At 43.2% G+C, this 14,324-nt stretch overlaps 1 protein-coding gene across 1 annotated transcript in view; it reads left to right on the forward strand.

Annotated features, from left to right (window-relative positions):
* Positions 1-2,318: 2,318 nt before the first annotated feature.
* Positions 2,319-14,324, forward strand: part of GFRA1 (GDNF family receptor alpha 1) — a 187,129-nt gene continuing 175,123 nt past the window's right edge. Inside the window, exons 1-3 of the mRNA XM_083504983.1 lie at positions 2,319-4,049; positions 5,275-5,577; positions 7,151-7,234. Of these exons, the coding sequence (XP_083361109.1) occupies positions 4,010-4,049; positions 5,275-5,577; positions 7,151-7,234 (427 nt within the window). The 5' untranslated portion in view covers positions 2,319-4,009. The remainder of the gene's footprint in view (positions 4,050-5,274; positions 5,578-7,150; positions 7,235-14,324) is intronic.

A 14,324-nucleotide genomic window follows, 5' to 3' on the forward strand; every position in this document is an offset into this window, starting at 1 on the left:
TGTACAGTTAGGATTGTGTTGTTACCTTTATGCATATGAATAGACACTATTCACCATGATATGAACTCCATTCTTTAAGTAAATGAGAGACAGTTTTTGTTTGTGAAACTTTTGACTCTCCCTTCCTGCTTCTTTGCAAACGCCACAACATCTGTAAATATTAAGCTGACTTGGGTTTTGCTATAAGTGCAAAGGGGACAAAATCTGGAATTTTAGCCTAATTTGCATTTTTGTTAGACTTTTTGGGGATCTCTATATAAGTAGCAATTGTGTGAAAACAACGAACAGCTCTCTGCTTGAACCATCTGTCATGAAGTTGTGACATATGTTAGCTTTGTCTATTCAGCAGCCAAGTGAAAATTGATACACTGAACTAGTATTTGGCTCAAATTATTGCATATCTGAATATATATCATAACTGCATGCTTGCGCATACATCTCTAAGCCTCATGAAATTTGCAAGAGATCTGTCATTCATGGAAAATTCAGCATATTTTATGTGTAGTTCTGCATATAAGCCAAATGCACACAATAGCTTGCAGTACTGTTCTCTGGGCTCCTTGTACTCTTCAGGCCAGGCTGGCTATTGTGCAGCCTTTGATAGGTTGTGGACCACAACTTCTATCAGCCCCAACCAACATGACCAATAGTCTAGGATGATGGGAGCTGTAGTGCAGCAACATCTGGAGTACACCATGTTGGCTGACTTTGTCTTGATTTGACAGTCAAATCTTATGCATGTTCACTCAAAAAGAAGTTTCACTGTATTCAGTGGGGCTCAGTCCCTAGGAATGGTGATTAGCAAGGGTGCCAACTTGAATAAAATATTGGGGGGGTAGGAAAGCCCTGCCCCACATAATCAATCACAAGACATGGAGCATGCACACCATTTGAATAGCTGTGCCCATCAACTGGGGTGGGGAACCATACAGTTAATGTCTAGTAAGAGGTCCCATTGAATTCAGTGGGCCTACTCTCAGATAAGCAGATACAGAATTGCTGCCTTAGTAGGTAATAACAAAGCTCTCTTCTGAATAGTCACTTTTCCTCTAAAAGGGGTATGTGTGTTCTCTAAGACACTCTGAATAGTGACACCAGGGACCTAGAAGGTGCAGGTCTTGTCAGTCCAACCCCTGCACAGTCTCATCAGGGCTGACCTTAAGGCAATTGGTGCAATTTGGCCAAATTGGGCCCCGTGGGCCACTCCTATGGGGGCCCCTGCACCTGGGCAATCTAGATGGATTTTATTTATATCTATAAGATTTTGCAGATTTTGGCTGTGAACTGGGGCCCTACAAAAATAATAATGAAGTTGCTCCTCAATGCTTCAAATTGGGCCCCACTGGCTAGCCCTGAGTCTCATAGTTGCTGGGCCTGAGTTGCCCTGCCCTTGCATGATGTTTTGGGTTTACAATTTTGGGAGAAGGGAGTGCAGCACTGGCGAGAGGGCAGGCTGGTGAGGCCCCCTAGACTTAGAGGCCCGTGTTGCCCTGCCTTTGCATGAAGTCTTGGGTTTGCAATTTTGGGAGAGGGGAGACTGCCCGCTGGGGAGCGGGTGGGTGGGCTGGCGAGGCTCCCTAGATTTAGAGGCCCTAGGCTTCAGCCTACGTAAAAAGGTAAAGGGACCCCTGAGCATTAGGTCCAGTCATGACCGACTCGGGGGTTGCGGCGCTCATCTCGCTTTACTGGCCGAGGGAGCCGGCATACAGCTTCCGGGTCATGTGGCCAGCATGACTAAGCCACTTCTGGCGAACCAGAGCAGCACACGGAAACGCCGTTTATCTTCCCACCGGAGCAGTACCTATTTATCTACTTGCAATTTGACATGCTTTCGAACTACTAGGTTGGCAGGAGCAGGGACTGAGCAACGGGAGCTCACCCCGTCGTGGGGATTTGAACAGCCGACCTGATCGGCAAGTCCTAGGCTCTGTGGCTTAACCCACAGTGCCACCTGCGTCAGCCTACTTAGCCTATGCATAAATCCAGCACTGATCATGCCTTTATAAATGACATTTGCTTGCTTTCTATAATCGCTTGCACTGGGTGCTATAACTAGATTTTTAAAACCCCTAGTGGTTTTAATATGATAAAATCTTCGATAATAAAAAACGTGTTAGTGCTTTGCTGTTTAACGGGTAGCTTTAACTGTGTGGCATTAACCAAACATTTGGTATCAACAGCCGCAGTAAATTGAAGCTAGTGGGAGTTTTATCCTTGAAAGGAAGGAAAGGTAATGTTGCAAAACCTTCACTAGAGCATTTCTTTTTGGCGAATCCCCTGCGTGATTTCCTCATAGCCCAGGGCTGAGAGGAATTGCCACTTCTTTGAAGTCTTCCTATCAGTAACAATGATCGAGGCTTCTGAGGCGCGCGAGAGACGCCCCTCCCTCATGCTGCGTCGATCCAGACCGCTGCTCCTTCCCCGGCGCGAACCGGGAAGGCGGCGTCCCCCCCCCCCCCCCCAAGCACGAGGACCCTTGAAAGGCGAGGCGGCCTAAAAGTTTCTATCCGAGGCAAGTTGGGGAAGGGAAGCGAAGAGGCAGGAGCTACTGCTGGGCAGTACTTTGAAAACTGCAGGCCGCCCGGCAAAACTTAAGTCACCTTTCCAAAATGGACACCCACCACCTTGGTTTGTTACGAAAGATTCCTTCAGGTTTTGCTTGCGGAAGAGTTCCCGCTCATTCCGAGACGACATTGCTAAAGAGCTACCCTAGTTGGGTCGTTTTTTTAAAAAAATAAAAAATCCCGCCCACTTCCACGTGCGAAGAAAAGCGTGCATTTTGGCGCTTTCCTTTGGCCATAAAGAGCACCAAATGAACATGAACCCAGATTTGAGAGCTTGCTGTGAGGGCGAGAGAGGGGGTGGAAAGCTTTGAGGAAGGCAGGTTGGGTGAAGTTGCCCGCCGCGTTTGCGTTCGAAAGAGTGCGACCCTATGGACATATATACGTCTCCAGAGAAGCAAGTCCCATTGAGCTCATTGGGTTTCCACGCAGGTGAGCGACGCCAGGACTGCAGCGCTGCCTTAAGCTGGGCGAACGGCGACACCCGGGCGCGCGGCTGCACCTGCTGGAAGAGCCTCCTCCGCCGTCCCCTTCCGCGGGATCAATAGCTCCGTCTGCTCGCTGCGTGCGCCTCGTTCTCCAACAGAGGGGGCAACGTGAGCTCAGAAGAAAACCCCGGCAGCGATACAAAAGGCGTCTCGGAGGGTTTACCAGGCGCAGTCTCTCCCGCTCTTCTGTGTCTCCCCCCTCCACGCCGCCGCTCAATGAGGTGATGGGCAAAGCTAACTAGAAACATTTCTAAAAGCGCCTGCGGACTCGAGGAGGTGTAAACTCCGTCAGGAAAGAGACGGGAAGGGGTGGTGGTGGAGGAGGAGGAGGCGCAATCGGGCCAGCCCGGAGCCGCACAGACACCATGATGAGTTGGAGTCGCTTGTAAAGGAGAAGGAAAAGCGGATTTGGCGGAGTGATCGTGTGTGGCCGCGGGACTGGGGACAAGCGGCTGGATTTTGATTCCTTTCTACCCGCTCTCTTGTGGTTTTTTTTGTGTGTGTGCCTCTTTCTTGGAGTCGCTCCCCGGGGGCGAAAAAGTGCCTCCCCTCCCTAAGAGGCAGGCGAAAGCTGCTCCTTGTGTGTCGCACTCGCGCGCTCCCCCGGCGTGAGTCCCCCTTTCTCCCCCTCCCTCCCTCCCTCTTGCTCTTTCCCCTCATTGAGAAAAACACACTTCTGTTTTCCAAGATGCTGGGATGTAAGATCTGAGAGGAGAGCCTTCGTCTTTTTCTTCTCCCTTTCCTCTTTTTCTTCTTGCAGAGCAGCCGCTCTTGCTGGTACTGGTGCTGTTGGACGGAGAGGACAGAGGCGGGCGGGGTGGGGGATTTTTCTCGGGAATTCCGTGGATATGAACTTGGGGGCTTTGGAACCGCGCTGGTTTGGAATATCGACGTGCTGATCGCCTCTTGGAGTGGCAGAAACCGAGCGCACTTGGGGAGGACGACCGGCAAAAGAGCAAGATGTCTCTGGCCACCTTATACTTCGTTTTGCCCTTAATGGGTAAGTGTCTGGTGTTTTCAGGCTCGGGCGGGTAGCGGGGCGGTGGGGGCTCTGTAAAGTCCAAGGCTTTGCTTTAGTAGGGATCTGAGATGTGTGTGGACCGCCGTCTGCCAGCCTGCTCTTTAAAGAGGGATCCCTGAAGTTTTCTGTAGTTTTTAAATCACGGCTTTGGCAAACATCCTTTGACAGGGACAGAGTGCTCATCAGAAGATCAGAGATCTCAACTATCTGTTAGCAAGTTGGAAGGGAAACTTTCAAACCATCTCAACCTTGGCAACTTTCTGAGAAGGGAAGTGGGGACGTTTATGCATAAGATGGATGGTTGCTTCTTCTGTTGGGGAAAATGGTTTATGCCACAAATCTGCTCTGTTTTGACAATAGGCATGATGTACAAATGTGTGTGTGCATGCCTGTGTTTCCATAAGCAAGAAAAGAAATACGGTAAGGAGAGGAACTGGGCTGGCTACGATCTGCTTCGACTGCTTCAGTGAAAAGTCCTGGATGGAGAGCAATACCAGAACAAAACCCTTGTCAATTTGTACCTTTCCTGTAGAAAGTATAGTAATCACAGCCTTTTAAAGAGATTTCTCTCGCCTAGCTGTTCACTACTGTCATTAAAATCACAGCAAACCCTTTGTGAAAACTGAGAGCAGGCACTTAACCCACTGTTGCTGCTCTCAGCAGCGCATGAAGGAGAAGAGCATTGAATTGAGAGAGGGAGTAGATCTTTTACTCCACAAGTGAACCCCTGTGGTTTGTCTTGTAAATTGAAGTAATCTGGGAATTCCTGGTCTGGCTGTAGTTAATCCAATAAAATTAAATGAACACTTTTCTGGGAATAACTAAGGTCCAGGATCCAGGTGTAGCAAAAATTCAGTTACGTTCCCAAACTCTTTTGATGCTGGAGAAACTGGCTGTGTAATAGGGAGGGAGAACCTCTCTGCATGTTCTGTTGGGGCATTCGTTTTGTAGGGATGCAGTTTTAAGCACTTGATTTGTAGGGTGAGGGTTAGGGAAGGAAGCTGGATTTTCTGTTGGGAAGCTCTGTTTCCCTCCTCCTCTACTATGCTTGATGGGGGAGGAAAAGGAGCTCGAGTAAAGCATTCACTCCCTTGCTTTCCCCAGGACAATTATTTATGTCCTTTTAGAGTACCTCCTAAGTTGGCATCTCTGTCTACCCATAGCCTCAAATGTGTTTTCTTCTCCTCCTTCTCTTTGAATGTAGAAGTCCTCTTGTCCGCAGAAGTGAGCGGGCTGCTTGGAGGGGAACGCCTGGATTGTGTGAAAGCCAGCGACCAGTGCCTCAGGGAGCAGAGCTGCAGCACGAAATACAGGACATTGAGGCAGTGCGTGGCAGGCAAAGAGAGCAACTTCAGTCGGGCGACAGGCCTGGAGGCAAAGGACGAGTGCAAGAGCGCCATGGAGGCTCTGAAGCAGAAATCTCTCTACAATTGCCGCTGCAAGAGAGGCATGAAGAAGGAGAAAAATTGCCTACGTATTTACTGGAGCATGTACCAAAGCTTACAGGGTACGTTACAAAACACTGAACCATTCCACACTCCCCCCCTTTCTGATTAGCATGGGGTTCCCCGCCTCTGCCCCTCTGATCTACCATGAGCTGACCTTGTAATTCTTGTTGTGTTCTAAGGACCTTTTCCAGCCACCCAGGCAGAGCAGCTGTTGCTGCTGCAGTCGCCTGTTGTTGGGAAATGCAGGATAAAAGATTTCCTCCAGGGGGACTCAGCTGACCTTTGTAAACTGAAGTCAAAAGATTAGGGCATTAGGTACTTTACTTCTCTACCCCAAAGGTTCCTCAGCACTTGTTAATGAGATCAAACTTCACAGGGTTGAGGGGTCACTCCTCACCCACTGTGTCAAACTGTAATTAATTGTTTCCTAACTGACCCGAAAAGTTACACAGGGTCTTCATTTTAAAAGCGGCCTCCTTTCCGCTTGTGTACTTACGTAAGCATATGGCTTGTAGGATTGTAGATACTTTAGGGGAAAGGGTCCAGATGAAGAGAACCTACTAATTGTTCACTGTTTAGAGTATTGAACTTGACAAAATGTTCATTGATTCCTGATGCAGCAAGACAATACAGTATTGGAATCTGACTCTGTTGATTTGGGAATTTAAGACCCAGTTCTGTTGTCCTTGATATGTTTTATAATATCTCTTCTAAAGCTTCCACACCTTTGGCACCTAATTGAAATCAATATTTTAGTCAATGACAACACTGAATAATTTAATGACTTTGGATTTATTGGTTTTAGCTTTCACACTAAATTATACCTATTACTGGCTAGTCTCTACTGTATATTACATCCTCTCACTTTTAAGAGAGAGTGGCTGCTTTTACTGGGCACATCTGTACTGAAGTAAGTCCCAGTGAGTTCAATGGGGCTTACTCCCAGGTAATTTTGTGTAAGATTGTAGCATTTGATTCAGTTTCATTGGTTCCCCATGTCCCAAGTAAGGGAAGATAATATCTAAATGCAAAGTAAGTCACAACTCTGGATATATGGGGAATTTACTTAATAGTCTTATAACCACACCACACCACAAAACTTCCCTCCCCTTGTATCTCTTGAAATCAGGATTATTTCAGGTAACCACCTGTTCCATAATCATTCCATGTCATGGTGGAGGAGGAAGAGGAGTTATTGGCAAAATACTTCTCTCCTGAAGCTTCTTGTAATGTAGAAGGAACCAGATTTTAACACTAGTTTCTTAAGAATAAGTGATATAGGATGGGAATAAAAAAAGACCTTCCCTCATTATTATAGACTATATGCTGCAGCATGATGCTATTTAGCATTTGTCTTCACTACAGCCACAGGAGGGAGGCGATAGTTCTGTGGAAGCTATCTTTCTATGGTAGAATCAGTAACCCTACAGCAAAGGGTACAAGAAGATGGGGCAGGCCTAGGTTTTGGAGAAAGGGCCTGGGGATGAACTGGTGACCCAGTTGGAGCAAATAAGTAGTGGCTGGTTAGATTTGTATGTTGAGCTTTATAGGCTGGAACTTCTGGTTGTATTGAGGTTTCAAAAGGTAATAAACATGGGAGAAAAACAAAGCATTTTTTTTCATTGTCCTTAGGGAATGACTTGCTTGAAGAGTCGCCTTATGAACCAGTTAACAGCAGATTATCAGACATATTCAGGCTAGCACCAATTGTATCAGGTAAATGGATTTATGTTTCTTTTTCTGAACTGTGGGCTACTAGCTAACTTTCAGAATTGCTTGTGAGGTTGTTTAATAATGTATTTCCTTCCATTTCAAAATGAGCACAACTGGTTCTGTAGTAAATGTAAGTTATAGTCTGGGTACCTATGGAAAAACCATATGGGCCTACTGTACCACGAATTCTACTTTCATGCATGGTATAGTCCTACACAGGTTTCATTGGATGTTCAGCTCGATTGTGTATAATGGGGGTTGATTGCTAGTAAGTGTGTTTAGGATTATAGCCCAAGATTGCAATCCTAAATGCATTTAGTTGTGTGTGAGCCCCACTGAAAGCATTGGGACTTATGTCCAAGTAGAAATGTATAGGATTGCAAATATATTGATGTGAGCTCAATCACTGTTTGTCCATTATAAATGCCTGACTCTTTAATAGACAGACTGGGAGAGATTGCATATGCCTGTATCATCTCTGGATGACTGCAGCATCAAGTGATCACATCAGTTTGTGAAACAGTCATCCCAGACCAAATACCACATACAAAGCATTCAGATCAGCTGACATCAACTCAAATACAGTCCATACATTAATTTGTGAATCACCAAGTACTAAGACATCCAGTGATGAACACGTATTGTGTATGAATAAGATATGTGTCACTGGTATTTATTGGAAATTATGTTTTACTTTCTGTTCAGCATAAGTAGCTATTGTTAGACTGCTGCATGCAGAGTATAAATGATCAATACTTCTTGTAACATTGCATTTTTTACTTCTTATATTGTGTTATTGGGGAAAAGAAGTGGGGGGGGGGGAGGCTAAGTACACCTGCAGGTGGCAATCTAATTCTCTGCCTCCAGAATTTACAGTGCAACACCTGGTGGTTAACGTGGCCTGTGTAGATTACCTCGTTTGACACTTAAGCACTTAAGGCAAATGAAATAATTCCCTATCACTTCTGGGAGAGGAAGAAATGAGTGTCTCCTTTATAATGATTTTTTAAAACTGCTTGCATAAATGATTCGTTTTCTCATTGTTCTTTCAGCAGTTTTGCTTTCAAAAGTCTCTCCTTGTATGATAATCCTTAGCAAGTCTAGTACTTTCTCCTTTGTGGAATGGGACTGGATGCTTTGTGCTTCCAAATTTAAATTACAATTCTTGTGGATAAGAAATATTTACTGACACCGTATATTTTAGGCATTGCCACAATCTTGCAGTCTGTTACATTCAACTATAGAATTCACTTTATCCACAATATAGGACATTTCTGTTGAAAACTGGTAATACAGTACCTGAGATACCAGCCAATATAACATTTGCATGTTTGCACTTAAACTCACTGCTCAGTTCCTTGGTGAAGACAGGAACTGTGTTGGCTAGACTGCGAAATGGTGGGGAGGGAGGAGAGACCTAAAATATTAGAGTAGCAGAGTGCCAGGATAAATGGTGTAGAGAGGAAATGGTTTCTTGAAGGCTTTCCAAATAAGTAATATATGACAATTTCATCTGAATAGGCCAATGCAAACTTTGCAAAGTGAGCTCTTAATGTTCCTTTAAATCAATTTAAGATCAATGTTTATCTGCCTTTTAAAATTAATTTGATCAGAACATAAGCTTCTTTTCTGCCTCAGTTCTGATTTCTTTTTCTTTTTTAGCAAAATGGGAAGGAGTGGGTTGGAGGTGTTTTATTTAGGTGTTAGATTCCTGGAACTTGGTGCAACAGTGATTATAACTGATAAGTATGATCTACTTAGGCAAATTGGATCTGTTCAGTATTCCTCAGTCTGGTATTTCCACACATTCAGTAGAAGTTAGAGATGTGCAGGATTAGTTTTGGAAATAATCACGAAGAAGTTTCATTAGCTTAAGCTTTTCGATGAATGTGGACAACTGTATATGTATATGTGTGTGTCGTGTTTTGTTTGTGTGAGAGTGTGTGTGTGTGTGTGTGTGAGAGAGAGAGAGAGAGAGAGAGAGAGAGAGAGGTGTGTTCGTTTTCTCAAAATTGAAGGCATAAATAATATTGCTTGAAGAATGTGGTTGATTTTTCCAGTAATAAATATGTATTTATCAGTTTGGAATAAAATTATTGTAAGTCTGCTTCCTTTCTTGTACACATATATAATTAGTTCATGCAGTGTATTTTCTACTTCACATAATTTAGTTATTGTTGACAACTTCCAGTATCTGGTGCACCATATCTTTGCTCTAGCCATGATATTTCATATTAACTCTTGGCTTGCCAAAGGCACAGTTTTTGTTGAAGGTCAATAAAAGCGCCAAAGGAGCTAAATGAAGTTTAATATCTGTTATTTTTTCACTTTTTATAACAATAATTTTCCAGAATTTCTGTGCTAATTCACTTGACCGCAACATATGAAGATAAGTGTCTTTTTATACTTCCAACTATAACCTGGTTATAAAGCTATTCTAACAGATTGGTAGTATTGAACAGCAGTAGATACCTCTTAATTATACTTTACTGTGCAGCTAAGGTTAAATTATCAAACCCTTGCATGTACTGTACTCTTTCCACTTCACTGCCTATTTAACCAGGGTACCAGAATTTTTGTGCTGTATTCTCTGATTTTGATTTTTGCTGATCTGATTAGCAAACTTGCTTAAGGCAGGGCTTATATCTGCTCTTCTGCCAAACCTGGTCAGTGTTTACATATTAAGCATACTTCAGACAATGCTTTCTCTTGTTTGGGTTATATATAAGTAAACTGAGGTCAGATGTTGGCCCTTTTATAAGACAACAATTTTGTGTGCCTTCTGTGTAGCTTTTCCTTACTGTGCTCAGAACAAGCTTCTTAATAATTTATTTGATGCAATTTGGGAACTATCCATAACTGTCTTTTGGAACAATTGTGGAGTGAACAGTAGACTGATGAAAATGAATTGTTCACTCTTCTTACTTAGTGCATGCTTCTTTAATAAATGCAAGTTATGATTTTCCGGTGTCAGATATATGATGAGCTTAGCAGTTCTCATACTTGTGTGTGTGCATTGCTTTTTACTGACTGCGTGGTTGCTTTAGCTGTAGTCGTAAGTGTATGCTGCTGCAGTTGAAAAGCACATTGTGCTAAGCAAAGACGGAACAGTTATGCAGCTTTTGATTTTAGAAATTATTTACTTTTCCATGAGGAGGGATATAGTTGGTAAGAGTGAAGGAGGCTGGAGTGTGCAGACTTCTCTTACATTAATGTGGAAGGGGACATCAGCATTTACACCAGCCCTCCCCAACCTAGTTCCCTCCAGATGTTTGGAACTACAACTCCCATAATCCCTGACCATTGATCCAAATCATCTAGGCTGTGGAAACATCTAGAATGGGGAAGGTTGTGTAAAGCAGGAGTGTTGAGGTATTTGTGGACTACAGCTTTTGTCATCCTTGACTATTTGTTGTGCTGGCTAGGGCTGATGGGAATTGTAGCAAACAACATCTGGAGGGACTTTAAATTAGTTCTGAGACTTTAGAGTCAAGTCCTACAAATCTGTGGTAAAGTTGTTGTTTGTAAACCTGAACAGTCTTTCAAATATAGAATTCTAGAATTTTGTGTTTGAATAGACATGTTGTGGAAGGAAGTGGGGTATAGCTAGGTGTTGTGGAGAAATGGCCTCATTTAATATGTCCTCTCATAACTTTTAGCCTGCATCTACCTGAAATTCAAGGCCAATGCTTGAAACAAGACTTGTCTGGCAACCTTTTCATTATCCTGTCTCCGGACCACATGTCCTCTAAATTAAGGATTTTCAAGCTGTGCAGAACTAGACCCCAGCTTACTTAATTCTTGTCTTCAGAATTTGGATATGCAGCAGTAAAGTACCAGGAGCTATCTTCCAAGTATACTTCAAATTAGATAGAATATTTCTCCTTTTTACCAAAAAACCCACACACTGAATGTCCTCCTTTATTATTACTTATTATTTATTGAATTTATATACCGCCCTATACCCGGAGGTCTCAGGGCAGTTCTCAGTAGCTGCAGTAGGTCTGTTTCCTTTGGTGTGATCATGATACTTCTGTGAATGGAGAAGGCACATGAGTTTTGCAAATTATTATTATGATTATTTATTAAATTTCTATACCACCCTATATCTGCAGGTCTCATGTGCTGGTCTTTCCCACTTGATCACCACTGGGCCAGAAGGGATAGCTGAGTGGCAAAAAGCCATGTGATCTATCCCATTCATGTAAAGACTTTCTACACATACAATCCCCAGTGGCAAAAAATAGCGCCAAGTGGCTTCATGTTGTGAGAGGAGAGGGCTTTTAAATTCACCCCATTTTATTCTGATGCATTAATTTCAATACTTACTGCCAACAATATGGCAGTCCTGCTGAAGACATCTATTAATGAAAACAAACCAATAAGTAATGTCAGCAAGGGATAGCCAGGTAGATTTCCACTTAGGCATGGGCTTCTTAGATAGCTCGATCAGCTCCAACTGTACTTGCATGTAAAGTTGGCAATGGCTGCTTGGTATCCTGACCAGTTTTGCTTGGACCCATTTGACAGGCGTGGCATAAACATAGGCAGAAATGCACATGACTTGTGCCTGCTGGTCTACCAGAGCTTTTGCCGCATGAATGAACTGTCAGTCTGAACCTTTATAGCAGGATGTTGTAGGACTGCAACTCACATCATCTGTTACCATTGGTCAAACTTGGACATCAAACTTCATCTTGAAGGCGACAGATTAGCGCCTGCAAGGCAGCAACCCTGCTTTATTGGCAATAATTGCTTACTGTGGTGGTCCCTAACTATTTAACTCTAGTGAGGAAAATAATGACATTTAGGTATAAGTTTGGGTTTTTCTGTCCTACTGAATGTTGGACGGCAGCTGTAAGACTCATTTGGGAAGGAATTTTTATGCATGGCAACCAGAGTCTTTTGAGTATCGTTTGCAGTGGCTGATGCAGCATGAAATTGAACAGGCCCACTGAGTGGGTGCACACACCTGTACACATTTCTAGATCAGAGGCAGCGTCCAGTGGATCAACTTCTGTTACAAGTGTGAAATGAAATAATCAGAAATACAGAGGTGGGTTGTAGATTGTGCTTTGAATTAAAAATGAAGATATATTCATCTACTTTCGTATTGCTTTTATACAATTGAGCTGGGATATTGTGTGATAACAGTTGGGGGTGGGTGGTTTAGAATGCAGAAGTCAGAGCTGGAAGGGGGCTGTGCATATGTATTTTCATTGTCAAAAATTTATTCTGGAAACTTGATATGGTGGGGAGCTTGTTCTTACAATGCTACTGCGTTGGCACACAGGCAAAACATAGCTTTTAATAGTAGCATTATTGTGCCATTATATGCCTTTCTAAAAATAAATACAACTCAAGATGTACAGAACATAAGAATTCTTACCAAAGTCTTTTCAGTAGCAAAGCATATAAAGTTTACATTTTTGATTATCATTACGAATGAGAAACTGGTTACTCGCTGGTGGTGGCGGCAGATCTTGATACCTAACATACAGTGGTACCTTGGGTTAAGTATTTAATTCGTTCCAGAGGTCCGTTCTTAACCTGAAACTGTTCTTAACCTGAAGCACCACTTTAGCTAATGGGGCCTCCCGCTGCTGCCATGCCGCCAGAGCACAATTTCTGTTCTCATCCTGAAGCAAAGTTCTTAACCTGAAGCACTATTTCTGGGTTAGCAGAGTCTGTAACCTGAAGCGTATGTAACCCGAGGTACCACTGTATTAGGAAGCAACAGATAATTAAAGATGTGTGAAATTCAAATACGTTAGATATGCGTACTAGAGAGTAAATTGATGTATGAATTCCACTTGCCTGAATATGCAAGGGTTAAAAGTCAGTAGAGTGGTGGAGCCATGCACACAAGACCCACCCCAGTGTCGCCTTCACACACTGGCTCCTCTCATAATTTCATGTGTTGAGTGTGAAGGTGCTTAGAAGCCACTGTGCTGTCATGAATTGTGTTGAGGGCTCTGAAACACATCCAGCCAAACAAACACCGAAGCCTCCTGCAGACCTCCACTCCCAGTGTGCAAAAATCTGAAGGAAAGTCCACTTTTTGAGAATGTTAGCATGTGTTCAATATGTTACTACTTTTCTGTAAAGTGTGTCTGTGCTAACCGTTAATTTTTTATGTTTATACCTTTTCAGAAGCATTTTCATATTGTGTTGGTACTTTTCAGCCAAAGCATTTGTATTTTTGACAGGATGAGAGTGGATAGGAGCTATGTTGTGGCATTGAGGATGGGCAAACCTAGTAAGGAGAGACTTGGGGCACTGGCCTCTTTTGGACCATCCTTCAGCCACCAATATTTGGGTTATCATTTCAACCAGCCTTCCATCCTGTCTAGTGCTACCGTTGCCAGATACCAAACAAGCTCATCATAAAATAACTCACATCCGTAATTTGATGCTGAACACCTTACTATACCTTTCACCTTCATCTGGCTCTTGTCATATTTGTTTACCCTCCAGTTCTCCATCTCCAGTGATAGGTGTTGTGCTACGGCTCTATGGCTGTTGGAGAAATGGGAGATTTGCAGGGGATTGATATTTAAGAAGGGAATTCTCATGGGATGACACAATTAGAACTCCTTATGCCTGCTGATTTCTCACAGTTGCTTCAATCTCACTTGTCGCATACTTCAAATCTAAGGTAGGCAGAGTGAGTGGGGGAATCCTTTTCCCTCAGAGCTTCCCTGGGAGTTCTTCATGATGGGGAAGTGGAAGGGGCTAATATAAGTAGAGGACAAAACTACAAGGTGTCTGTGATGAATCAGCTCAGTGGTGCAATTTTGAGAAAGGAGAAATCTTCGATAATAAATATGTTGTGGGCAATGACTGAGAAGGGGAACAGCATAGGACATTTCTCTGTCTGGATCAGAAAAGCGGAAGTTTTATACTGCTTTCACTTTTTACATATTTATGAGTTGTTATAAAACTCGTAACATTGAAAAAATAACAACTCCAAAGCAGTGCACAAGAATTTAAAAAATACAATGTAAACACCCAACAGGAATAGGATAAAATACAGTTTTACAGTGCCACAATGATAAGTAAAATACAGGGCACATGTCCTTACTCTAGGAAG

Source organism: Podarcis liolepis (genome assembly GCF_965112155.1).
Source record: "Podarcis liolepis genome assembly, chromosome: 5".
NCBI classification, from domain to species: domain Eukaryota; kingdom Metazoa; phylum Chordata; class Lepidosauria; order Squamata; family Lacertidae; genus Podarcis; species Podarcis liolepis.